Below are 25,421 nucleotides of genomic sequence, written 5' to 3'. Positions count from 1 at the left end.
ATGCTTTAGCATGCTCTCCCAATTCCTTATCACCCTTTTACTTCTCTTCAGTGCCCTTGGTCTTATATTTTGTTTACTTGTTGTAGCAAGGTGGACTACTAAGGACCCTAGTAAGAACCCTGAAGGCAGGGCCCATGGTCCCCTCTGTGGTTTACCTGCCCTTGGGTGATCCCCTCCTCCTGAGAGTGGGTGGTGGCTCCTGGGACTCGTTTCTAACCAGTAGAACATGGATAAAGTGATCCAATGTTCATGATTGTGCATGCATGATTACGTTCCCTAAGAATGTAATGTCTATCTTGCTGAGAGGCTCTCCCTTGATGGCTTTGAAGAAGCGTTGGCCACACTGAGCTGTCATGGGGAGAAGAATGTGCATCAAGGAACTGAGGCCTTAAGTCCTGTTGCCAGCTGGATGCTACCAACAACCATGCGAGCTTGGAATGTGGTCCTTTCCCCTGTTGGATGCCAAATGAGAACACAGCCCTGATGACACCGTGATCACCGGCTTACAAAAAATCTAGCCAAGCCATACCTGGAACCCTAACACATGAAGAATGTGAGATAAGAAATGCCTGTTATTTTAAGCCAATAGTTGGTGGAAAACTGTTACATAGTAACAGATAACTAATGTGCTTGCTCACTCACTCTTGCATTAGAAAGAAAACTTCAGGAGGGAGAACAGGGACCCTTGCATTCTTCATTATTAAAGCTGCAGAACACAGCTGGGCAGACAGCATAGAGAGATAATATCAGACACTTGCATGAATAAAGGAAACATCCAATAAACAGTAAATGTTAATATTGACAGTTATATTAATAGTGGGCTGATCTATTGCCTCCCCTGTTTCTTGAATGGAGACCATCCCAGCCCTGTCCCATCTGCATATCCCATCCTCCTAGCCACTGTGACTGGTCTGGGGTCACTCACATGACCCAAGTCTGTCCAATCAGAGCCAAACCCAGAATATCTGTATATACTGTTGGGAAAAAGCAGTTTTCTTGCCCAGGATGGAGCTCCTAGGACCTCCACAAGGAGCGGGACTGCCTGCAAAAGCAGCTTACGCTGAGGAAAGCTGTACTGAGAGATGAGAGGTGAGAGATGCCTAATGATACCACCTGAGCCCCTGGAATCAGGAGCACCTCAAGATCTACCCCTTGGCTTTTTGGTTGAGTGAAACTAATCCTTTTCCCCACCACCCCTCTCTTTAAAGTAATGTGGAATTGGGTGTTTATCACGAGCAACTTAAAAAATCCCTATTACCCAGCACCAGTCATGAAATTGACAGAGGAATAGGCAGGTCTGACGTATGGAGCAGAAGGGAAAAAGAGTAAAGGAAAAAAGCCCACTCAGATAAATATTGAATGAAATGCCACAGCAAATAAACCACTCAATAATTCCACTAGGAAATCCCGTAGGAAGTTTTATTTTTACTTTCTAGTCCTTTAGCACTGGCTTAGGCTGGGCACGGTGGCTCATGCCTGTAATCCCAACACTTTGGGAGGCTGAGGTGGGTGGATCACCTGAGGTCAGGAGCTCGAGACCAGCCTGACCAACATGGTGAAACCCCATCTGTACTAAGAAAAAAAACACAAAAAAAACTAGTTAGGCACAGTGGCTGGTACCACTTGGGAGGCTGAGGCAGGAGACTTGCTTGAACCTGGGAGTTGGAGGTTGCAGTGAGCCGAGACTGCACCATTGCACTGTACCCTGGGCAACAAGAGGGAAACTCCGTCTCAAAAAAAAAAAAAAGAAAAAGGAAAGAAAGAAAGAAAGAAATGACTTAACAGGACAAGCTCTTTAAAACAATACAAAAGTACCAAGTGCAAACATGTAAAAGATTAACAGCACTTAACAGTACTCAACAGTAACAGTGGAAACTACACCTTTAGACTTTTTTGAAAATAGTCTTGGCCACAAAGTTATATTTGGACTCTATTTTCCAACTTGGAGAGGCCAAATGTTGCTGTTCTTTCTGATAAAAAGCAAATACCACAGAAGGGCTTGTTCTGTTTTGGATTTTTTTTTTTTTTTTTCATCTTGTTTCACATGAGTGAAAAAATTAACAGCTGCCCTCATTTCTGAAAACAAAAAACTATAAACAACCACTGTTGCTCCCAATGGGACCGTTCGACATAAACCCTGAGGCTTTGGGTTCAATGGGCTAGAGTCTAGAAGCCCAGGACCCTGCCAAGGTCAAGTCTGCATATTTGGGGCAAGGTGAGCTGTTGAACCATCGCATTTCTCTGCTGCTTCTTTACATGGGAACCAACACAAAAACAACACAATCCCTAAATTGGCTGCTGCAGGATCCTACAAATAAGTGAAAAAGCGAGAGGACACAGCCAAGGAGTGCTTGCTACCCAGCCCCATTCTTCTGAGCCATAATTCCAAGGGGTGAGTATGATCCAGCAGTACTTGAAAAGAAGCCTGGCCTCTGAGCAGCCACTCATTCCTGGTAAAGCCCCTCGAAGTCTGCAGACTTCATGGCTGGCAGAAAGTCACCATTGGTGTTTTGCTGTGTCAGTGGTCTGTTGGATAAGAAGAAGAAATGGTTAGCTCTAGGTCTTCGGTAAAGAGAAACGTTGGAAGTGTGCATAGCTGAATACATGATGTTCTTTTCCTGATTTATTTTAGCTGCTTCTTGCAACCACACCAGGCCTATGCCCATTATACAGATGAAGAAACTGAGGACACAGGAAGTTAAAATGACCAGGTTAGCAGTAGGGTTACAGCCCCTTTTCTATCTTCTAATTTGGATATTTATTATGTTTTTCTTAATTATCTGTGTCCTCACAACAACCCAGTGAGAATTGTAGATTAAGAGTAGCGGCCGGGCGCGGTGGCTCAAGCCTGTAATCCCAGCACTTTGGGAGGCCGAGACGGGCGGATCATGAGGTCAGGAGATCGAGACCATCCTGGCTAATACGGTGAAACCCCGTCTCTACTAAAAAATACAAAAAACTAGCCGGGCGACGAGGCGGGCGCCTGTAGTCCCAGCTACTCCGGAGGCTGAGACAGGAGAATGGCGTGAACCCGGGAGGCGGAGCTTGCAGTGAGCTGAGAGCCGGCCACTGCACTCCAGCCTGGGCGGCAGAGCAAGACTCCGTCTCCAAAAAAAAAAAAAAAAAGAGTAGCTATTTTGTCTATTTAACCAATGGACAAAAACTGAAATCAGAGAAGTCAAGCAGCCTGTTTCAAGACCACACAGCTAAAAAAACATGCCAGGGCGGGGATTCAGACCATATCTTCTGATTTCAATTAGTTTCTTGACACCTTCCATGAAAAGGAGTTCGGGGGGAGGATCGTATTAGTCAATTCTCACGTTGCTAATAAAGACCTGAGACTGGGTAATTTATAAAGAAAAAGAGGTTCCATGGACTCACAATTCCACATGGCTGGGGAGGCCTCACAATCATGGAGGAAGGCAAAGGAAGATCAGGGGCACTTCTTACATGGTGGCAGGCAAGAGAGCACGTGCAAGGGACATGCCCTTTATAAAACCATCAGATTTCGTGAGCCTTGTTCACTATCACGAGAACAGCAACGATGGGAAAAACCCACCCCATGATTCAATTACCTCCCACCAGGTCCCTCCCATGACATGCAGGGATTACAGGAGCTACAATTCAAGATGAAATTTGGGTGGGGACACAACCAAACCATATCGGGGGGAAAGGAAGAGAAACCAGTCTTCTTCAGTCCTTCTGACTGTCAGAAGGCTGTGAGAGAGGAAGTAGTGCTATTGATATTAACTCAATTGGATCCATGGTTTATCTTTGAATTTCAAAAAGCCTTGCCATCATTGACACCCCACTGTGGAAAACCACAGCACACGCCAGAGTTTGGCCGACCAGGAGATATTTCCCAAACCCTTCTCCTTACAAGTTTATGCTACAGAAGATGACACAGCTGAACATTCCCAGCTTAGAGTGGGGATATGCTTTGGATGTTTGTCCCCTCCAAATCTCAAGTTGAAATGTGATCACCAGTGTTGGAGGTGGGACTTGGTAGGGAGTATTTGGGTCTTGAGGGTGGATCCCTCATGAATAGCTTGGTGCCATCCTTGGGGAATGACTGAGTTCTTGCCCTGAGTTCATGCAAGATCCGGTTGTTTAAAAGAGTGTGGCACCTCCTTCCTCTCTCTCTTGGTCCTGCTCTCGCCGTGTGACACTGTCTCCCCTTCACCTTCCACCATGATAGGAAGCCTCCCCGGCCCTCACCAGATGCAAATGTCAGCACCACGTTTCCTGTATGGCCTGCAGAACCATAAGCCAAAATAAACTTCTTTTCCTTGTAAATTACCCAATCTCAGATATTTCTTTAGAGCAATGTAAAAACAGACTAACACAAGTGGCCATCTGACAAAGTTCTAGTCAATGAAGTCTTCTGAAAGCATAGTGATGAGAGGTCCTGAGAAATATTTTACTCATATTGTAAAAAGGGTCAGACGCAATTTTTTTCTCGTTTTATCCTGCCTTGAAGGTAGCTGGTGCACCTGGAGCTGCAGCAGCTATCTTGTGGCCATGAGGTAGGAAACCAATGGGCTAACGATGGCAACACAGTAAGGCAAAAGGTGCCTGGTATGTTGATATCACACAGCAGCTGCACCAGCCCTGGGCTGTCTCCAGTTTTTCATTAAGCAATAAAAAAAGTTCCCTGTGTGTTTAAACTAGTATCTACTTTGGTTTTTCTCGTTATTTGCCACCTAAACCATTCCTCCCTCATAACAAAAAACTAAGAAGCCTTTCCTTTTCTTAGTAAAGATATAAGAAAGCTAGTTACGCTCAGGCTGGTTTGGAAGATTATGATATGGGGCAGTGAATTTGGTGGCTCTACAAATAAACACAGCCGCCCAGGGCCCCTTCTTCTCCCAAGCTGCAGGCCTGGGAGGTCTCGCTGTCTCCATAACAAAGCAGTGTGGTTTCGCCCCCAGAGGCTAGCTGATCTACACGGGACGCAAGTCAGTGTATTTGATCTACATATTGTTTAGTTGATTTTCATATGTAAGGGAAACTTACAGTTTTGTTCCCTTTTTCTTTTATTTTTAAAAAATTTAAGCTGTACATTATCTTTCATGTTTTAGGGCCAAAATTCCATTAAATCATGAAATAAATTGTATACCTCCTCTTCCCTCCACTCCATGCTTTTGATCATTTAATGAGGGAGTTATCTTTTTTTTGAGTTATAAAGAATTCACTAATGCAGGCTGGGCGCAGTGGCTCACACCTATAATCCCAGCACCTTGGGAGGCTGAGGCGGGTTGATCACTTGAGCTCAGGAATTTGAGACCAGCCTGGCCAACATGGTGAAACCCCACCTCTACTAACAATATAAAAATTAGCCATGCATGGTGGTGCACACCTATAATCCCAGCTACTTGGGAGGCTGAGGCAGAAGAATTGCTTGAACCCAGAAGGGAGAGGTTGTAGTGAGCCAAGATCAAGCCACTGCGCTCCAGCCTGGGTAAGAGTGAGACTCGTCTCAAAAAAAAAAAAAAAAAAAAAAAAAGAATTGGCTAATGCAGGGGTTCGCAGATGAAAACTATGTTCACAATAACATGACCTAATTACATGCCTTTTTCATTCACATTGTCTCACAAGGGAACAGTGCAATTTTTCAAAGTATATTTGGAAGATCTGCACGACTCAATGAACCAATATTCTCCCAATGACCAATGGGTAAAGTTACAAAATCATGCATGATAAAGATCAATTTGAAGTGTGAGATAGACCTGCAGATTTCGATAAAATAGAGTATAAAAATTTCACATTTTATCTAACCTTTAAAAAACTACCACTTATGGAGTTTTGGTGTACTATCATAGAATATCCACAATCGTTTAAAACAGCTTAGCCTCCCTTTCCCAACCACACACTGAGTGATGCTGAGTCTTCTTCAGATACTTCAAACAAAACAACATAGTACAACAGAATGAATGCAGCCACACAAACGAGAAGCCAGCTGACAACTGTTAAGGCAGATGTGAAAGAGATTTGTAAAATGTAAAACCATACCACTCACAACTTTCATTTTGTTTTGGAAAATATAGTTACTTTTCATTAAAATTTGTTATTTATATCAACAAGTAATATTGCTCCTTTTAAATGAAGAGATATTTTTAAAATTTATATTATGATTTCTAATAGAATCATTATTTCAGAACAAGGAACACTGAGGAAGAAAATTTTAAAAAAAGAAATAATTATTAATACTCTTTTTTTTTTTTTTCAGACAGAGTCTAGCTCTGTCACCCAGGCTGGAGTGCAGTGGTACAATCATAGCTCACTGCGCCCCCAACCTCCCAGGCTCAGGCCATCCTCCCTCCTCAACCTCTTGAGTAGCTGGGACCACAGGCATGCACCACTATGCCCAGCTAATATTTAATTTGATTTAATGTAATTTATGTTATGTTTAATTTATTTTATTATATATAGTTTTATGTCATGTTAGTTATTTATTTTATTTTATATTTCACCTCATTTCATTTGTTTTTTGAGATAGGGTCTTACTCTGTTGCCCAGGCTGGAGTGCAGTGGTGTGATCACAGCTCACTGCAGCCTTGAACTCCTGGGCCCAAATGATCCTCCCATCTCAGCCTCCTGAGTAGCTGGGACTACAGGCATGCACCACCACACCTGGCTAAGTTTTGTATTTTTTTGTAGAGATGTGATCTCGCCATGTTGCCTAGGTTGGTCTTAAACTCCTGGCCTCAAGTGATCTTCCCTCTTTGGCCTCCCAAAGTGCTACTAATGCAATTAACTACATAAATAAAATCTCTTCGGAGGCCTCAATAATTTTAAGAAGGTAAAACGTGACCTGAGAACAAAAAGCTTAAGAACCTCTGCCCACGTGGAAACAACTGGTTGGCAGCAATAGGGGAGGATAAGGAGATCAAGTACAAATCCTGGATTTCTTTTTCAATTTTTTCATTGATAAGTAGGGAGTCCGATTTTGCTACTTCCTGTGGCATAATTTTTAAGAACTTACCCTATTATGGCAGGGTTCAGAGACAGGGAGGAATTTTATTTCAGAAGCATCACCTTCAGTGTGCAAAATAGGCCAATATTTCTCCTTTCATGTCTTTTAAGACTGGGAGTGAGTCAGTGCCTCATGCCTGTAATCCCAGTCCATTGAGAGGCCAGCGGGGGAGGATTGCTTGAAGCCAGGAGTTTGAGAACAGCCTGGACAACAGAGCAAGACCCCATTTTATAAGTAAAATACAAATAAACAAACAAAAAACTAAGAGCGATCAAAGCGATTTATGAAAAGGTGAATATGACTCCAGGGATATCAATTAAGCAATCCTATGAGAGCCATCCTTGAGCAATTTTATATTACACCCACTTCACCCTTTATTTCTCAACATAGGAATAATAACAGGATAACCTTTTGGTAAGGAGTTCAAGGGCTGTTTGGTAGAAAAACAGAACTCAGGATATCAGTTCTTATGGAACAATGGTTGGCCAAATCCAGCAAGCTGCCTGTCTTTGTAAATAAACTTTCATTGGAACACAGCCATGCCCATTCATTTACTTCCTGGTCTGCGCTGCCTTCATGCTACAGCAACAGAGTTGACTAACTGCAATAGAGACTATATTACTTACTAAATACTTGCTATCTGGCCCTTTCCAGAAATTGCCAACTCCTGTTTTAGAAAGTCACTCTGTATCCTGATTAAGAGGGCTTTGGAATTAACTGACCTGGATTTAAGTCCCTTCTGTGCTACTCTCAGCTTAAGGGACTTGGCTTCATTTTCCTTATAATAGAAAGGGGCTAAATTGTAAGGATGACATAAGATAAGGCCTGGAAAGTGTTTAAGAGAGTCCCTGGCACAGAGCAAGTGCTCACTAGCACTATCATCAACGTAGCAGGAGCTTAAATGAAGTATGATGAACTTGGGACTTAGATTCTAAAACCAACATACAGGACAAAAAGAAAGCATTAAAATAAATCTCCTTTGAAAATCCCTTAGGTGGGTGGCACATTATAGACAAACACAGAGTCTCCCAGTAAGGCCAACATAGCTGGTTTTTCCCTCCAGCATTTAAGTAGATCGCTGTTGTTTGACTCGAGGCCCCAGATGAAGTAGCTGGCATTGAAGAGCCATATTGTAGGAACAAAAATCCATATATTCAAACATGAGGCTCACACTTAGTTAGTGAGAAACTCACATTCTCAAGAGCAGAGGGGATCGACAGACTTTGGGGACAAAAGATTCACAGCTCCCATGCTGTACCGCTTTGGGCGACGGACATGTCTGGTGGGTCATTTTTCTCCTGTGCCTCTCCGCCCCACCCCGCCAAAGAAAACCACCTAATTTGATATTTGTAAATTAAATGGACATCTTTTAAAAGGAATCAATAATACTGATAGAGTTGCTATGACAATGAAATGTGTATACCTGATGGAAAATGACAGCTATTGCTTTGTTTAAAATTCCATGGTAAGTTCCCACGTGATGCCTGGCATACACGGGGAACTATGAGAAACACCTGGGTCTTACAAGTCTCCTTCTGGACATCAACTAGGATTACGGTTTTATTTGTGAAAATTCCCTCAAGTGGCAAAGATTAAATTACTCAGCAGAGTGTGGTGGCTCACGCCTGTGGTCCCTGCACTTTGGGAGGCAGAGGCAGGAGGACTGCTTGAGCCCAGGAGTTAGAGAACAGCCTGGGCAACATAGCAAGACCCTGTCTCTACAAAAAATAAAAAATATTAAAATTAGCCGGGCATGATGGCATGCACCTGTAGTCCCAGCTACTTGGGAGGCTCAGGCAGAAGAACTGCTTGAGCCTGGGAGGTTGAGGCTGCAGTGAGCTATGTTCATGCCACTGCACTCCAGCCTGAGTGACAGAGTGAAGCCTTGTCTCAAAAAAAAAAAAAAAAAAAAGTAGAAAGATTAAAAAAATAAATTATTCCATGGACATGTATTTACCTGGGAGAAAACCAGTAGTTGATGAGGCTGGAGACCACTACATAGGATGCTATCATCATCCCCGACATGACGAGTGACACGAAGCCCAAACCACAGAGGATGCAGAGCAGTGAGAGGCCACCCACAGCGATGACCAATCCTAGGAGGAGAACGTGGTTAGGAGAAGCGTTCATCTCAAACAGGTTGAAAACTGGCAGACCCCAGGGTCAGTGCATTTAAAATAACGTCAGCTAACTCAGATTATTAAAGTAAGGAGATTTCCCACAAAAACCCAGATTTTTGGCATCACTTAAAAAAAGGAGGTGATATGGGCACCTGAGTGGGCATCGAACCATGGCAGCAACTGGCTGGCCCTCCCATTGCTTCCAGTCCCCATAGTTCCCAAACTGCATCACACATGGGCCGCTTTGCTCATTTTGTCTTTTTTTGATTTTCCTTTTTGAGACGGAGTCTTGCTCTGCCTCCCAGGCTGGAGTGCAGTGGCGCGATTTCAGCTCACTGCAACCTCCGCCTCCCAGGTTCAAGCGATTCCTGGCTTCAGCCTCCTGATGAGCTGGGATTACAGGCGCCCACCACCATGCCCAGCTAATTTTTGTATTTTTAGAGAAGATGGGGTTTCACTATGTTGGCCAGGCTGGTCTTGAACTCCTGACCTCAAGTGATCCACCCGCTTCCCAAAGTGCTGAGATTACAGGCGTGAGCCACCGCAACCAGCCTGCTCATTTTGTCTTGCCCGTAGGTGTTGGAGTTTGAGATCCCTTTATCCTCAAGGTCAAAGATGAACTTCCAAAGGGATCCTCCTGAGGAGTCAGCCAAGGCAGTACTGGGGGAGGTAAATTATCTCCAATGTCTCAAACTGCATAATAAATGCCATTATTTACACTTACTTACAAGCTATAAGAATAAAGGTCATGCAGACTAAAGCAAAATCTAAATGCAGCTTTTGATGGCATCCTTGAAAATCCAGCCTGTCAACCATCACATTTTAATCTTAAGGTCTGATTGGTCATTTTTATGGAGCATTTAAAATGCCATTTTAATATACCATTCCCATTCTGAATGGGAATATTAATGAATTACCATCTAATACGTCCAAGGAAAATACATTTTTTCATAATGTGGGGTCCATGGGAGGAAAAGAATAAAAAGTACAAGGAAAAGATCATGAAGAACAAATAACATGCAAGTATCGTACGGCTGACACCCTTCCCTTTGCTTGCGAGTGGTCAGTTAGCCCAGTACTCCTCCCACAGCTACAATGATGGTTTCAGGGAGGGACCCTGAAAAGGCTGGAAGGAAGAGACATCAACAGATGTGCTGCCTTTTCATAAAGATTTGCAAAATTTTAGATCAGTGTTTTTCAAAGCGTGGCGCCAACCACCTGCATCAGAATCAGGTGCATCAAGGAAGCTTGTGAAAAATTCAGATTTCTAAACCCCACTCCAGACCTACTAAAATAGCACTCTCTGGATGAGGCCTGGAAGTCTGCATTTTCTTTCTCTTTTTTTCTTCTTTTTAAGAGACAGAGTCTTGCTCTGTTGCCCAGGCTGGAGTGCAGTGGTACGATCATAGCTCACTATAGCCTCAACTGCCTGGGCTCAAGCGATCCTCTCACCTCAGCCTCCTGAGTAGCTGGGACTACAGACACACACCACTTCTTTCTTTCTTTCTTTCCTTTTTCCTTTCCCTCCCTCCCTCCTCTCTCTCTCTCTCTCTCTCTCTCTCTCTTTCTTTCTTTCTTTTTTGAGACAGGGTCTCACTCTTGTCACCCAGGCTGGAATGCAATGGTGCAATCTCGGCTCACTGCAACCTCCACCTCCCAGGCTCAAGTGATTCTACTGTCTCAGCCTCCCGAGTAGCTGGGATTACAGGTGCCTGCCACCATGTCCAGCTAATTTTTTGTATTTTTAGTAGAGACAGGGTTTCACCATGTTGGCCAGGCTGGTCACGAACTCCTGACCTCAGGTGATCTGCCCTCCTCAGCCTCCCAAAGTGTTGGGATTACAGGCGTGAGCCACCGTGCCTGGCCTCCTTTTGTTTTCTTTTAAAGAGATAGAGGGGAATCTTGCTATGTTGCCCAGAATGGTCTTGAACTCCTGGTCTCAAGAGATTCAAAGTCGGTATTTTGATAAAGGAAGTAAGATTTATACACACTCAGAGCTGGGTGCAGTGGCTCACACCTGTAATCCCAGCACTTTGGGAGGCCAACGTGGGCAGATTACTTGAGGTCAGGAATTCAAGACCATCCTGGCCAACATGGTGAAACCTCGTCTCTACCAAAAATACAAAAATTAGTCGGGGATGGTGGGGCATGCCTGTAATCCCAGCTACTTGGGAGGCTGAGGCAGGAGAATTGCTTGAACCCGGGAGGCAGAGGTTGCAGTGAGCTGAGATCATGCCACTGCATTCCAGGTTGGGCGACAGAGCGAGACTCCATCTAGAAAAACAAAAAGATTTAAATACACTCAGCTTCAAGAACCACTATTCCAGAGGCTTTGCACATGCTGTTCTCTTGTCCAAAAGGCCATTCCTTGCCCACCCTGAGGCAAAGTTGTTACACATCTTTAAAGTCTTGTCTGCTGTAAAGCTTTGCATGGTACCACCAAAATGTAATGGCTCTCTCCTTTCTCTGTAAATTTCCTTTCTTACGGTACTCATTCATTCCTCCACCCATTCATTCATGCATTCACCCATCTATCCTTCAACATTTACTCAAAAACCACTCTGCCAGGCTGTATTTGGCTCATCCACTGACCATGCCTACTTTTTCCTTCAAGTGTAAACTGCTTTGTCCCTGGGGCAAATAAACAGCCCTGGGTGCTCTTAGCTCTGGGAAGCCATGGAATGGACCGGAAGTGATCACCTGACCCACTGGCCACCATCTCTCTGGCCACTTGCCTGTGGTGTGTGATCTGATTTGAAAAGGCAAAGTGAGCCAATCAGATTTGCTTTCCCAGTAATTTGAACTTAGGAATACAGGGAGAAGTTGACTGTTGGTAGTGGAACTTCAGGAAAAAGGGTGAAGGTGGTCTCTAGTACCTAGCGAGGCATCTGGCATGCAGTAGGTACCCAGTAACTTACTGTGGAATGAACAGCCTCCCTGCTTAACAATAATAGCTAGCATTCATTGAGAAGCTACTCTGTGCCATGTATTGTGTATTGTGCTAAGGACTTTATGGAGCCATATGTTTCAATCTTCACAACAAACTTTTGAGATTGTATTATTACATCTCTATTTTACATATGAAGAATTTGAGGCCCAGAGAGGTAAACCACTTGCCCCAAATCACAGTGGTAGAGGTGGAATTTGAATGCAGACTCCAGAGTCCATGTTTTACCTACTCTGATAAGTTGCCTTGCTTGATGTGATTTTGACAAGAATGGCAGACAGCCAGGTGTGGTAGCTCACGCCCATAATCCCAGCACTTTGTCAGGCCGAGGTGGGAGGATCACTTGAGCCCAGGAGTTTGAGACCAGCCTGGACAACATAACAAGACCCCACCTCTTAAAAAAATTTAAAAATGGCAGGTGCCCCAAAAGTATTGTTCTCCCAATTGAGTTATTTTCCAAGGGGGTGAATGACAGAACAAGCTACCTTCCAGTATGATGACCCCCAGCAGAGCAGCCAGGGACGTAAGCATCACGATGAGCAGGAAGAATCCAACAGGAACAGCTGACATGACAATGAACACGATCAAGGTGAAGGCAAGAAATGGATGCCTGTCCAAGTACTGACCCACTGGAGACTTCATAAAGGCCACCACCTGTGGGCAAAGGACGAAGAGCCAGGGTTAAGCACCACATCGGAACCCCAGGTTGAATGGATCTGCCCAAGCTGTGAGAATTACAACCAGAGGTCGTAAAGCCAGAAGGCTCATGCATTAAGAAGTCAGTACAGGCTGGGTGCGGTGGCTCACGCCTGTAATCTCAACACTTTAGGAGGCTGAAGCGAGCGGATCACCTGAGGTCGGGAGTTCGAGACCAGCCTGACCAACATGGTGAAACCCCGTCTCTACTAAAAATACAAAATTTGTCAGGCATGGTGGTGTACGCCTGTAATCCTAGCTACTCGGGAGACTGAGGCAGGAGAATCGCTTAAACCCGGGAGGCGGAGGTTGTGGTGAGCCAAGGTCACGCCATTGCACTCCATTGCACAGCCTGGGCAACAAGAGCGAAACTCCGTCTAAAAAAAAAAAAAAAGTCACTACAACAAGACTTCTCCCAAGACATGAGTCACCCAGGCAGCAATCTTAGGCAGCTGTGGGCAGGCGGCAAGTCTGAGGTCCCCACCCAAGGTCAAGTCCTGTGAAAGGAGGAAAGACCCAGTCATGGCTCTCCTGCCAAACACACACTCTTCAGAAGACCTCTTCGGCATATGGGTGCATTGATGTAAGGTACATACCATCTGCCTCCAACTTTACAGCTGAGGTTCTCATAGTTGAAGCCACTCAGACGCAAACAGGCTTAGCTACTTGGATCACCTAGGAGCTTGTTAGAAATACAGAATCTGGCTGGGTGTGTAGCTCACACCTGTAATCCCAGCATTTTGGGAAGTCAAGGAGGGAAGATCGCTTGAAGCCAGGAGTTTGAGACCAGCCTGGGCAACAGACCGAGATTCCATCTCTACAAAAAATTTAAAAACTAGCTCGGCATAGCGGCACACACCCACAGTCCTAGCTACTTGGGAGGCTGAGGCGGGAGGATCACTCAAGCCCAGGAGTTTGAGGCTGCAGTGAACTATGGATTGCACCACTGCATTCCAGCCTGGGCAACAGAGGGAGATCTTGTCTCCAAAAAAACGGGAAAAAAAAGGAAATGCAGAATCTCAGGCCCTGATGAATCAGACTCTGTCTTTTAAACAAGATTCCGCAGGTGTTGTGCATACACATTAAAGTTTGAGAAGCAATGAACTAAATCACTTGTCTAGAGTCGCACAGCCTTCAAGTGACAAAATCTCACCACTAAAAGCTAATCACTTGTCTATTATTAAACATTAAAAGCATTATCATTATTAAAAGCATTATTAAAGTGATTAGCATTAAAAGCTAATCACTTGCTTATTATTAAGCATTAAAAGTATTACTATTAAAAGCATTATTCTAATTATTATTATATAATTATTATATTAGGTATACATTATATTAGTATTAGTTATCAATATTTATATAGCATTAATTACATATTACATTATAAATATAATATAAATATATATTCTATATAATATGTATATAATTATTTGTATTATATTATATTTATATTACATTATTATAATAATTATTAAAAGCATTATTAAGCATGAAAAGCTAATCACCTGTCTATTATTAAGCATTAAAAGCTAAACACTTGTCTATACTTGTCTATTAAAAGCCAAGCTCAGCATTAAAAGCTAATCACTTGTCTATTATTAAGCATTAAAAGCTAATCACTTTGTCTAGAGTCCTACAGCCTCCAAGTGGCAAAATCTCAGCATTAAAAGCTAAGGCCTGGCTGGACGCAGTGGCTCACACCTGTAATCCCAGCACTTTGGAAGGCAGAGGTAGGCGGATCACCTGAGGTCAGGAGTTCAAGAACAGCCTGGCTAACATGGTGAAACCTAGTCTCTTTTAAAAAACACAAAAATCAGCCAGGCGTGGTGGCCTGTGCCTGTAGTCCCAGCTACTAGGGAGGCTGAGGCACGAGAATCGCTTGAGCCTGGGAGGCGGAGGTTGCAGTGAGCCAAGATGGTGCCATTGCACTCCAGCCTGGGTGACAGAGTAAGTCTCTTTTTCTTTTTTTTGTTTGAGAAGGAGTTTCACTCTTGTCGCCCAGGCTGGAGTGCAATGGCACGATCTCGGCTCACTGCAACCTCCGCATCCCGGGTTCAAGCCATTCTCCCGCCTCAGCCTCCTGAGTAGCTGGAATTACGGGCTCCCCCACCATGCCCAGCTAATTTTTGTATTTTTAGTAAAGACAGGGTTTCACTGTATTGGCCAGGTTGTTCTTGAACTCCTGACCTCAGGTGATCCGCCTACCTCCGCCTTCCAAAGTGCTGGGATTACAGGCGTGAGCCACCGTGCCTGGCCGCAAGTCTCCTTTTCAAAAAAAAAAAAAAGCAAAGGGCTAAGGTCTTGGACTCAAAATGGCCAATGCTTGCAATAGCTGCCACATCAAGTAAAAATACTTTTATGTCATCAACCTGGTTACCATAGTTGGCCACAGAATGTGACTAATACAAGTTTACGCTGTGTTAATAAATAGTTTATTTCCCTTCACCAGGCAAAAGGAATTTTGGATCTGACTAAACGGAGGGAGACTGCTTTAACACAGAGCTGGCCATAGGCAAATCCACAAAGATGGGTTTCCCCCTCTCCTCCTTAGGCTCCATGCCTTCTCTCTCCTCAGTACTGGCATTCTAGATCCTGTTCATTTGAAAGGTACATAACCTTCTGTCATAACTGGTCCTTCCTGAGCCTCATCCCTAGGGCCTTGCAGGCCAGCAGATGAAAAGAAGACATAATTCAGGTCCCCAAAACACATGTGCTGCCTAGGAACAAGAGTTTACCCAAGTGATTTAAACAGTGGGATTTTCAGGGTGAGTTGGAAGGCAGGAGGGGTTTGTGGTTCATGCTGAAAGAGCTAAAGTACAAGCCACATCCTGCTTAAATAGAAGAGGCCATGCCAAGAAGCCACAGCCGTAGGTCTTGGGCTTCAGCATGGTCTCCTAAGAATTACTCTCGAGGCATGGCCAATTTCACTTCCTGCCAGGCCACAGGACGGCATAATGCCCACTGACCTCACTGCCTCCTGCTACCCTACCATTCTGACAAAAGCCACCAAAAAGCGTGCTATTCCAATTCTCTAGCCAGAGATGACTGTAGCAGGAATCACCTCGGAGCTGGCACTGCCTAGCCTGGACACTCCATCATCAGAGTCCAGTGAGATCCTGCTGTGTTGGGGCAGCTGAAAGTGAGAGACAGGCGGAGGGGCCGTGGGAGTCACCACACAGAATGTGGGCTGGTCCCTTGCGCTGTCTCAGGTCCTGACTTCTTTCCAGTTCTAATCCATATGCATCCTTATTTGATGCTCCCTGTGTCACCTGACCCTTACAATAAAAAGAACCACAGTGGGGAGGAGCAGATGGGCTCTCCAGGAAAGGGAGGCAGCAGTACACCAGTGAGTGTGCTGTGCTGGCGAGGGAAGGGCTGTGCAGTGGAAGGAGCTTGTGAGGCTGGGACACCAGGACACCAGGCTTGCTGGCTTACCCCTGGGCTGTCCATCACAGGCCACCTGTGCCATTCAGCACTTGGAATGCTCCTCCTGTGACTGATGGCCTGGATTTCCAATTTAATTTAATTAAAATTTTAAAGCTGAGACGATTCAGTTGTTGGAAAAATTTTAAGTCTGTTTCAAATAGGTTGGGTATGCGAATCTATTTCACTGAATTGTAAGTTTTATAAAATCTGAATAGAGATTAAATATTTCCAGTGAAAATTTGGTATTGGAATTGAGATGTGCTCTAAGTGTAAGAAAAAAACAATGCAAAATATCTCATTAATACTTTTTTATATTACCTGTTGAAATTATAGTGTTTTGGATATATTGTGCTAAATTAAGAATGTATTATTAAAATTAATCTCTGGCCAGGAACGGAGGCTCACGCCTGTAATCCCAGCACTTTGAGAGGCCGAGGTGGGCAGATTACTTGAGATCTGGAGTTCAAGACCAGCCTGGTCAACATGGTGAAACCCCGTTTCCAGTAAAAATACAAAAAAAATTAGTTAGGCAGAGTGATGCATGCCTGTAATCCCAGCTACTCGGGAGGCTGAGGTGGGAGAATCACTTGAACCTGGGAGTTGCAGGTTGCAGTGAGCCGAGATTGCGCCACTGCACTACAGCCTGGGCGACAGAGCGAGACTCCATCTCAAGATAGATAGATAGATAAATAAATTAATTAATTAATCTCATTTGTTTCTTTTTATGTTTTTTAATATAACTATTAAAAAACTTAAAATTATATATGTGGCTTACATAATATTTCTGCTAGACAGCACTCATTTAAGTTTCATCTAGGGGAAAAAAAACAGGGAACAAACTGCTGTCATTTGAGCAGAACTATGACATGATTAAAGGAATGATTTAAGAAATATGAACCTAGCAATCATGTGCAAGAGGCAGGGAGAAAGATTTGCAGGAAATCAGGCAAGATATACTGATGGTCAAGTCCAGGCTGACGGCACAGAGGGAAGCAGAGGGGGAGGAGGAGATGGGTGTGAAAGTGGAATGACAAAGGAAGGAATACACAGGACTTAGGGACAGTTTGGCACAGGGATATAAAAGGAAACAGGCAAGACTGTTCTACTTCAGTCCTTAAGGAATCCACCTTTTTCTTAGCCTTTTTTTTTTTTTTTTTGAGATGGAGTTTCGCTCTGTTGTCCAGGCTGGGTGCAATGGCACGATCTCAGCTCACTGCAACTTCCGCTTCTGGAACTTCCAGGTTCAGGCGATTTCCAGCTAATATTTGTATTTTTTAGTAGACACGGGGTTTCACCATGTTGGCCAGGCTGGTCTCGAACTCCTGACCTGAAGTGATTTGCCCATCTTGGCCTCCCGAAGTGCTAGGATTACAGGCATCAGCCACTACGCCCCGCCATTCTTAGTCTTTTCTGAGTCTGGGCTCTATAATCAAAGAGAAAGTCATTCGGATATGCAAAGAGACCAAGATTCAGACGATTAAACCCAGCAATTGTCTTTTCCCAAGAAGTACAGCTGAGCTCCAGCCAGTCTGTCCCAGGAGGGGTGGACACGGTTCAACCACACCTAATAATAACAGAGAACATTCATTAAACACTCAGGTGCCAGGTACTGCTTTAAGCGCCTCCCGTGTTATTTCCTCATTTATTTCTTCCTACAATGCTATGAGGTAGGTAAAAAAGAACGACCTAACACTATTTAAACTCAGGGGGGTAGAACGTAGCAATTAACATTTCATTCTCATGGCAACAGAGGGGGATGCGATGGAAAGGTGGAAAGTGGGAGAGGTTATTATTCAGTAACATGCACTGTGATTTTCCATCACCAGCCTGGAGGTAGACACAGGTTATCCAATCTAGACTCTACAAGTACAGTGCAGCACTGCAGAGCAGAGGAAGGCCAGGCCAAGACAGACTGACAAAATTACATGCCAGGCTCTGTGCTAAAGCCTTAAACAGCATCTCAGATAATCTTCATAACAAACCTCTGAGCCTGGCATTGCTCATTTTAGAAAAGAGAAGATGGTAGCTGGGCGTGGTGGCTCACTTCTGTAATCCCAGCATTGCAGGAGGCCAAGGCAGGAGGACTGCTTGAGGCCAAGAGTTTGAGACCAGCCTCAAGGACCAGTGAGAGACCTTGTCTCTCCAAAAAATATAATAAAACATTAGCTGAGTATGCTGGTATGCACCTGTAGTCCCAGCTACTCAGGAGGCTGAGGCTGGAGGGTTGCTTGAGACCAGGAGTTCGAGGCTACAGTAAGCCATGATCGCAGCACTGTACTCCAGCCTGGAAGGCAGAGCAAGACTCTGTCTCAATAAAAAATAAATAAATAATTTTTAAAAAGGAGATGGAAATTCAGTGAGCCTAAGTGACTTGCCCAAGGTCAGACAAAGGCAGTGGGCTTCTAAAGTAGGGACAATGTGGCCAGTATTTGAGAAAATGAAGGCTCCACCTAGGATGATTCAGGAGCCAGGCAAATTCCCTGGTAGGAGAATGCAAAAAACAATCAACGATTCATTATCTTTTCCTACCAGGAGAAGGGCGAAGGGTCAGGACCATCTAAAACCACTGGTGGCCAGGCGCAGTGGCTCACGCCTATAATCCCAGCACTTTGGGAGGCCGAAGTGGGTGGATTGCCTGAGGTCAGGAATTGGAGACCAGCCTGGCCAATATGGTGAGAAACCTGTCTCTACTAAAAATCCAAAAAAAAAAAAAAAAAAACCTCGTGGTATTACCTAAGTTCAGGCAGGGCCAGGGTGAATGCCTAGTACAGTGCTTGGCATACAGTCAGTGCCAAGAAATATGCAGTCAATCCTTGTTACTCACAATTCCATATTTGTAAATTTGCCTCCTCACTAAAATTTATTTGTAACCTCAAAATGAATACTGGCAGTGTTTTTTGTTTTTTTGTTTGTTTGTTTTTTGAGACGGAGTCTTGCTCTGTCACCCAGGCTGGAGTGCAGTGGCGTGATCTTGGCTCACTGCAAGCTCCGCCTCCCAGGTTCACGCCATTCTCCTGCCTCAGCCTCCCGAGTAGCTGGGACTACAGGCATCCGCCACCACGCCTGGCTAATTTTTTGTATTTTAGTAGAGACGGGGTTTCACCGTGTTAGCCAGGATGGTCTTGATCTCCTGACCTTGTGATCCACCTACCTCGGCCTCCCAAAGTGCTGGGATTACAGGTGTGAGCCACCGCGCCCAGCCTGTTTTGTTTTGATTGAGACAGAGTGTTGCTGTCACCCTGCTGAAGTATAGTGGTGTGATCTTGGCTCCCTTCAACCTTCACCCCCTGGGTTCAAGCGATTCTTGTGCCTCAGCCTCCCAAAAGGCTAGGATTACAGGCACATGCCACCATACCCAGCTAATTTTTGTATTTTTAGTAGAGAAGGGGTTTCATCATGTTGGCCAGGCTTGTCTTGAACTTCTGGCTCAAGGGATCCACCTGCCTCGGTGTCCCAAAGTGCTGGGATTACAGGCGTGAAACACCGCGCTTGGCCCACAGTGCTTTTGGGGTCATTAGTGGACACGTCCACAACAGCAAAAGGCGGAGTCACCTACCATGTACATTCCCAGCTGAGGTCAAGCAAGGTGACACTGAGCCTTCCTGTTTCGTCCTTTAAACGAGGGTCATAGTGGTCTATTTAGTGCCATGTTTATGCTTTAAGTTGGTGATTTTACCGTTGAAAATGGTCCCCAAGTGTAGTGCTGAAGTGTTCTCTAGCATTTCTAAGCATGAGAAGGCTGTGATGTGTCTTATGGAGAAAATACACGTTGTGTGATTAGCTTTGTTTAAGACGTGAGTCACAGTACCATTGTCGGCCCTGTTGGATCATTCAATGTTAATGATCAACAATATATACTAACATGTCTTTAAACAGAAATACACGGAAAACGAGGTTATGTACTGATCAGTTGACAAAAATGTTGTGACAGAGGCCCACAGCAACCGAATCCCGTATTTCCCCGAGGAGCGATGGTTTGGTATGTGCTAATTCAATGTCTGCAGTAACTTTATAGAACATAACTACCATGGTTAATGAGAATCAGCTGTAAATGTGGAATGGCAGGAGGACCCTTCTTACTGAGCTAACTTTTAATAACAAGAGTCCCCGCCAGCTGGCAAGAAAGCTGCTTGTCCAATTTAAAAATAGCTTGGTAAATCCACAAAGAGTGCCAGATAAATTCTGGAGCAAGTCCAGAATTTATTGTTGTAGACTGCAAAGAAGCATCTCTTCAAGTAGCTCCGCTGCGCTATCCAATACAAACAACAAAAATACATCACAAAACAGTTCATTTTGTTACATATACATATGTATTTTTATAGGTATATTACATAGAAAAAAGGTCTAGAATGACATACAAAATGTTAACAGTATTATCTCTGAAAGCTCTTTTCCCTGACAAAATGCTGAAAGACATATAGAAGAAAGCAACAAGGATAAATATGCAAGAAAACAACATACTATCTTAAGTCCCATTGCCACTAAGTGGCTACTGAATACCTAAAAAGTGGCTAACTCAAATTGAAATGTACTAGAAGTGGGGGTTTCAAAGAGGGAGTACGAAAAGAAGGTACAATGTCTCAAGAACCTTTTTTCATTAATAATTTTGTATAAATAATTACATGTTGAAATATTTTGATATCTTAGGTTAAATAAAACATTATTAAAATAATTTTTTTTTGGGAGACAGAGTCTTACGCTGTCACCCAGGCTGGAGTGCAGTGGCATAATCTCGGCTCACTGCAACCTCCGCCTCCCGGGTTCAAGTGATTCTCCTGCCTCAGCCTCCTGAGTAGCTGGGACTACAGGTGCTCACCATCACTCCTGCTGATTTTTGTATTTTTAATAGAGACAGGGTTTTACCATGTTGGCCAGGCTAGTCTCGAACTTCTGATCTCAAGTGATCCGGCCACCTCAGCCTCCCAAAGTGTGAGGATCACAGGCAGGAGCCACCGTGCCCAGCCAAAATTAATTTTACCTATTTCTTTTTACTTCTTAAATGTGGCTACTAGAAAAATTTTAAATTACATATGTGGCTCACGTCATATTTCTACTGGAGCTGGATTCCTAGTGGAACACTGAACTCAAATCTGAAGTAGGCTTTTGTCTCTCATTTTCAGGGTAACAGGGCAAAAATCACAACAAAACCAACCAACCAAACAAACAAAAAGGATGGTATCTGTGGCACAGAGTTCTTTATCCAGCTAAAGAACTGCATTTGCCATTAGTGGCAAATGACTCAATTTTGGCTTAAGAGATGTAATTGGAAGTGTTGTGTGTGACTCCCAGGAAGTCTCCTTAAATTGGAGGTGGCTTGTACATCTCTTTTCCCCCTGTCCTCAAATCCTGTTGCCTGGAACATGGATACAATGGCTGATGCTCTTGAGTCATCGCAGACAAGGAGTTTGAAGGTCACAGCATAGACATGGCAGGGTGGTAAGCCAGAAAGATTCTTGACTTACCTCCAAATTTCTTCTACTGGAGAAAGAAATAACTTTCTATCTTGTTTACGCTAGTGTTATATTGGGATTTTCCATTATACACAGTGATTGGAAACTGACCTTTGAATTATTCTGGAAGGAGTCTATCAGCAGAGAGAGCTTCTTCTGCAGTTCTTGTAAGTTTCTTGAGATAGTCCGGAGCTCCTCTTTTGCCATTCTGAAGCTCACTTCAATCTCTCTGGGGATGAATTCTCCTACCAGTAAATTCTCCAGCCCACGGTCCAATGTCTCATGTCGTCCTGTCTCTTGCTGTTACCAGAGGAAACAAAAGCCGTTAGTGGTCTTCATCCAACTGGTTCCACGAGAGCTTCTACCATCCTCACACCTTGATGGCGGGCATGCAGATGGAGGGTAACCTGGCAATATTCACAACAATTTCAGATTGCACACACTTCAATCCAGGAATTTATCTTCCAGGAACATGATGGAAATAATCCAACAGGTATCTCAAAATGTACTAAAAGGCCATGCATTTCCTCCCTGTTTATAACATGTAATGACCAGCAAAACATTGGAAAGGAGCTAACTGTATTTCCATTAGGAGAAAATGGGTTAAATAATTATAAATTCAGTCATTAAAATGATAGCGTGACTGTTTCGTGATGTGAAAAGATGTTTATGATACTTTAAAAAAAGATAAAATGTTAACAGTATTATCTCTGACAGCTTATGTTTATTTTTTAGCTTGACAAAATGCTGAAAATACACAGAAAGCAAGAAAGCTGAATACACTATTTCAAATCTCATTTCCTTTTATTTTCCCTCGAAAGCTTTCCTTGTACAACGACAGCCTTGGCCTATTTCTCTTCTTTATTACTGTGCAGGTTGGCTCCCAATTCCATCACTCCATACATCATCATCTATTTACTTGCAGGTAAGTCTATCCCCACTTAGGAGAGCTGCGCCTTGGGGGCAGACAATAATTATACCCTAACTAAACTGCTTGGAATTTTGAGGGGGTGTCCCAATCTCACACAATTTTACTTATTTTAATAAAGGCAATTGGTTAAATTGGATATATTTTTTAACCCTTGTTGAGTTTTCAAATATAAAAAAAAAATCATTCTTATTTTATATTTCCCAGAACTGGCTGGACACAGATATGTTTTCCATTTCTCCTTTTAAACTGACCTCCTGACCTACAGTACAAATGCTTAAAAGATTCTGTCCACGTGGCCAAAATTAATTGAGAGATCACCATGTTTATTTATCACATTGAATATCCCACGTGCTAACTGCATTAGTTACAGGGGGTAATTTTATTTACTACTAAGCTGTACAGGGTCTCCTATATAAATTAAAGTGCATTTTAATCATCCCAGCTAGACATTCTCTGCTACTTTCCTTGTGTAAAACAAGAAACTCTTTGGAAGCGGAAGTTGAGGAGGGGACTAATCCCACGACCCCACATTCTCTCTCTGAAGCTGCCTCTGGCGTACATCTTGAACTCGGGATGTTCCCAGAACTCAGTTGGCGTAATCTCATCTCTGCAGCAAGCTGAAACAAGCCCAGTTCCCCCTACAGGTCTCATTTGGTCTGGGAGCCTCAAGTGCCACCCAGACCGGTTTGGGGAGTCCGATGGGAGAGTGTGTGGGGAGAATGCCATCGGCCACAGCTTTCAAATGCGTCTACCTGGCCACCAATTCCCAGACCCCCTGGTCACTCACTCCTCGGAGGGGCCTCCCCAGCCACAGAGGTGTCTCCCGAGAAGGGAAAGCGTGGACCCGGCGCGGCCAAGGAGTGCCCCGCCTTCTTCACGCCTGGGGGACTGGGCCAGGCCAACACCAGCCAACCCTCTCCCCTTCCAAGGCTCCAAATAAATCTCCTGGCTCTCCCACCCCCGAATCTCCAGGAGCAAACGGCTACCTCGAAAGTTCCATCTGGGAGGAGGGGTCACATCTCTGGTTGGGGGATGGGAGCTGCAGGGCGCCTCGAGCTTACGCTGGCCGCCCCTCCCTATCTGGGCTCAGCCTTTCAGCCTTCAAAAGTCAGGGAGACCCAAGGAGAGGAGGAAAGGAGTGAAGCGCAGGTGGAGAGGGGTTCCGCGTCCCAGAAGGCACAGAGGCTGAATAATGGGAACTCAGAGGGGCGTCGAGTACTTTGTTATTAATTTGGGGGTAGAGAAGCCCCCTTTGATACTTGCAGATCTCTCTGCAGTGACGGGGAAGGGGACCTGGGTGGAGAAGAGGGGCTGGATGGTGAGGAAGGCGCCCGTTTTCAATAATCCTTGGGAGGTTTGCCTCGACGTCTTCCCCAGGTTCCCCAGAAAGGGGCACAGTCTCGGTGTGTGGTGGTGCTAGCTACCATTTTACCTAATCTAGTAGTGTGTGTGTGTTGGGGGGTGGCGGGGTGAGTGTGCTTTCAGGGGTGGGGAGGAATCGTGTCTCCTCGTGCGCTCCCAGCCCCGTCCCGGTGACTCACAGGCAGGAGACACCCCTTATACTAATCCCGGGGCAGAAAGCTACGGGGCGTGGGACCCCGATTGCGCGCTCACGCCGTCGCCTCCGCGCTCCTCCGCTGTCCACGCCCGGCGAGGGGGGGGTCTAGCCACCCGGGGCACCCAGACCACCACCCCCAAGCTCCGAGCTCTCACCTGCTCCCGGCGGCCGAGCAGCCCCCACCGCGTTTGCAGGCGGAGCGAAGAGAGGCAGGAGGAGGAGCAAGAGAAGGAAGGAAAGAGCGTCCCGGGAGGGAAGCCAGAGCCGCCTGCCTCCGCCCCTTGGCCCGGGCACCGCCCCTCGGCTCTGCTCTGCTGGGCTCGCCCCGCCCGTGGCCGGAAGGATCCGGCAAAAGCGCGCCAAGGCCCCGCGCCCAGGCCTTTGCCAAGCGCGCTCCTTCCCACTGGCTTTCGGAACCACTGGGGACAAGCCCGAAGAGGTTGACAGATGAGGAAACTGAGGCTCAGAGAGTGTCCCTTCCCACACGACTGGCTTGGAGTGAGAAAGTTCAGACCACCTTCAAGACAGGCCGACTGGCAGCGGAGAACGAGTTTTCCAGCGGTCTCAGGGTTTCCCCTCCGGTATCCCTAAAACCAGCTGCTCTGGAACGTCTCTGGAGCTCAAGACACACGAGATGAAGTATCACCCTGACTGGAAGTTTTTAACCAAGACACACGAGATGAAGTATCACCCTGACTGGAAGTTTTTAACCATGACTCCTCAAATGCAAATGTCATAAGCCAGTGAGATCCTTTCAGATGGATTAGATCTCCATTTTACACATGAGAAAGTCCAGGCTGAGAGAGACAAGGTAAATCAACCCCAATTCCTCAGTTTGCAAGGATCCAAGTCGGAGCAGGAACCCGTGTGTCCCCTGACCCCAAATCTGCCCCATAGAGTAAGGTTTCTGAATATTATGCAATTGACATTTGGGGCGGGATAATTCTGTGTTTCTGAGCTGTGGATTGTAGAATGTTTAGCAACATCCTGGCTTCTACCCATTAGATGCCAGTTACAAGGCCCCCGCACCCCCAACCTCCAGCTGTGTCTCAAAATATTGCCAAATGTCCCCTGGGGCGTTACAAGACCCCTGCCCCCCCCAACCTCCAGTTGTGTCTCAAAATATTGCCAAATGTCCCCTGGGAGGTCCCATCATCCCGAGTTGAGAACCACTGCTGTAGAGCATGATGGCAACTTACTGTGTCATGGCTTCAACCATAATTTAGGGAGAGGGATAAGCCCAACCCTTGATCTGCTGTTGCACAGTTCTCAGCCACTTTCTAGACGGGGACCTGTGTTAACCGACCTGTGGCCATA

The 25,421-nt window shown here is 45.0% G+C and overlaps 1 protein-coding gene across 3 annotated transcripts; it reads right to left on the bottom strand.

The window, feature by feature from the left end:
• Window positions 1-1,401: 1,401 nt before the first annotated feature.
• LDAF1 (lipid droplet assembly factor 1) lies at window positions 1,402-24,626 on the bottom strand. 3 transcript variants are annotated; one of them, XM_017850164.1, is made up of 5 exons: window positions 24,260-24,626; window positions 21,727-22,022; window positions 12,529-12,697; window positions 8,934-9,072; window positions 1,402-2,526 (listed from the first exon to the last, which is right to left on the bottom strand). In XM_017850164.1, the coding sequence occupies exons 2-5, from the start codon at window positions 21,820-21,822 to the stop codon at window positions 2,445-2,447; spliced, it is 486 nt and encodes a 161-aa protein (XP_017705653.1). In that variant the 5' UTR covers window positions 21,823-22,022; window positions 24,260-24,626; the 3' UTR covers window positions 1,402-2,444. The 3 variants fall into 3 exon arrangements, with proteins under 3 accessions (XP_017705653.1, XP_017705647.1, XP_017705661.1); XM_017850158.1 differs by having other exon boundaries at window positions 21,727-21,915; XM_017850172.1 differs by lacking the exon at window positions 24,260-24,626 and adding an exon at window positions 23,334-23,475 and having other exon boundaries at window positions 2,008-2,526; window positions 21,727-21,915.
• Window positions 24,627-25,421: the final 795 nt, after the last annotated feature.

Source organism: Rhinopithecus bieti, unplaced genomic scaffold (genome assembly GCF_001698545.2).
Source record: "Rhinopithecus bieti isolate Rb0 unplaced genomic scaffold, ASM169854v2 scaffold_1918, whole genome shotgun sequence".
Taxonomy (NCBI): domain Eukaryota; kingdom Metazoa; phylum Chordata; class Mammalia; order Primates; family Cercopithecidae; genus Rhinopithecus; species Rhinopithecus bieti.
The sequence above is the reverse complement of the archived record's forward strand: the minus strand, read 5'-3'. Positions and strand labels throughout refer to the sequence as shown.

Coding starts and splice junctions, on each gene's coding strand:
- LDAF1 (XM_017850164.1), bottom strand. CDS start 21,822: ATGGCAAAAGAGGAGCTCCGGACTATCTCAAGAAACTTACAAGAACTG. Junction 12,698..21,726: donor CCTTCCAGAATAATTCAAAG/GTCAGTTTCCAA, acceptor CTTTGCCCACAG/GTGGTGGCCTTTATGAAGTC. Junction 2,527..8,933: donor AACTACTGGTTTTCTCCCAG/GTAAATACATGT, acceptor CTTATCCAACAG/ACCACTGACACAGCAAAACA.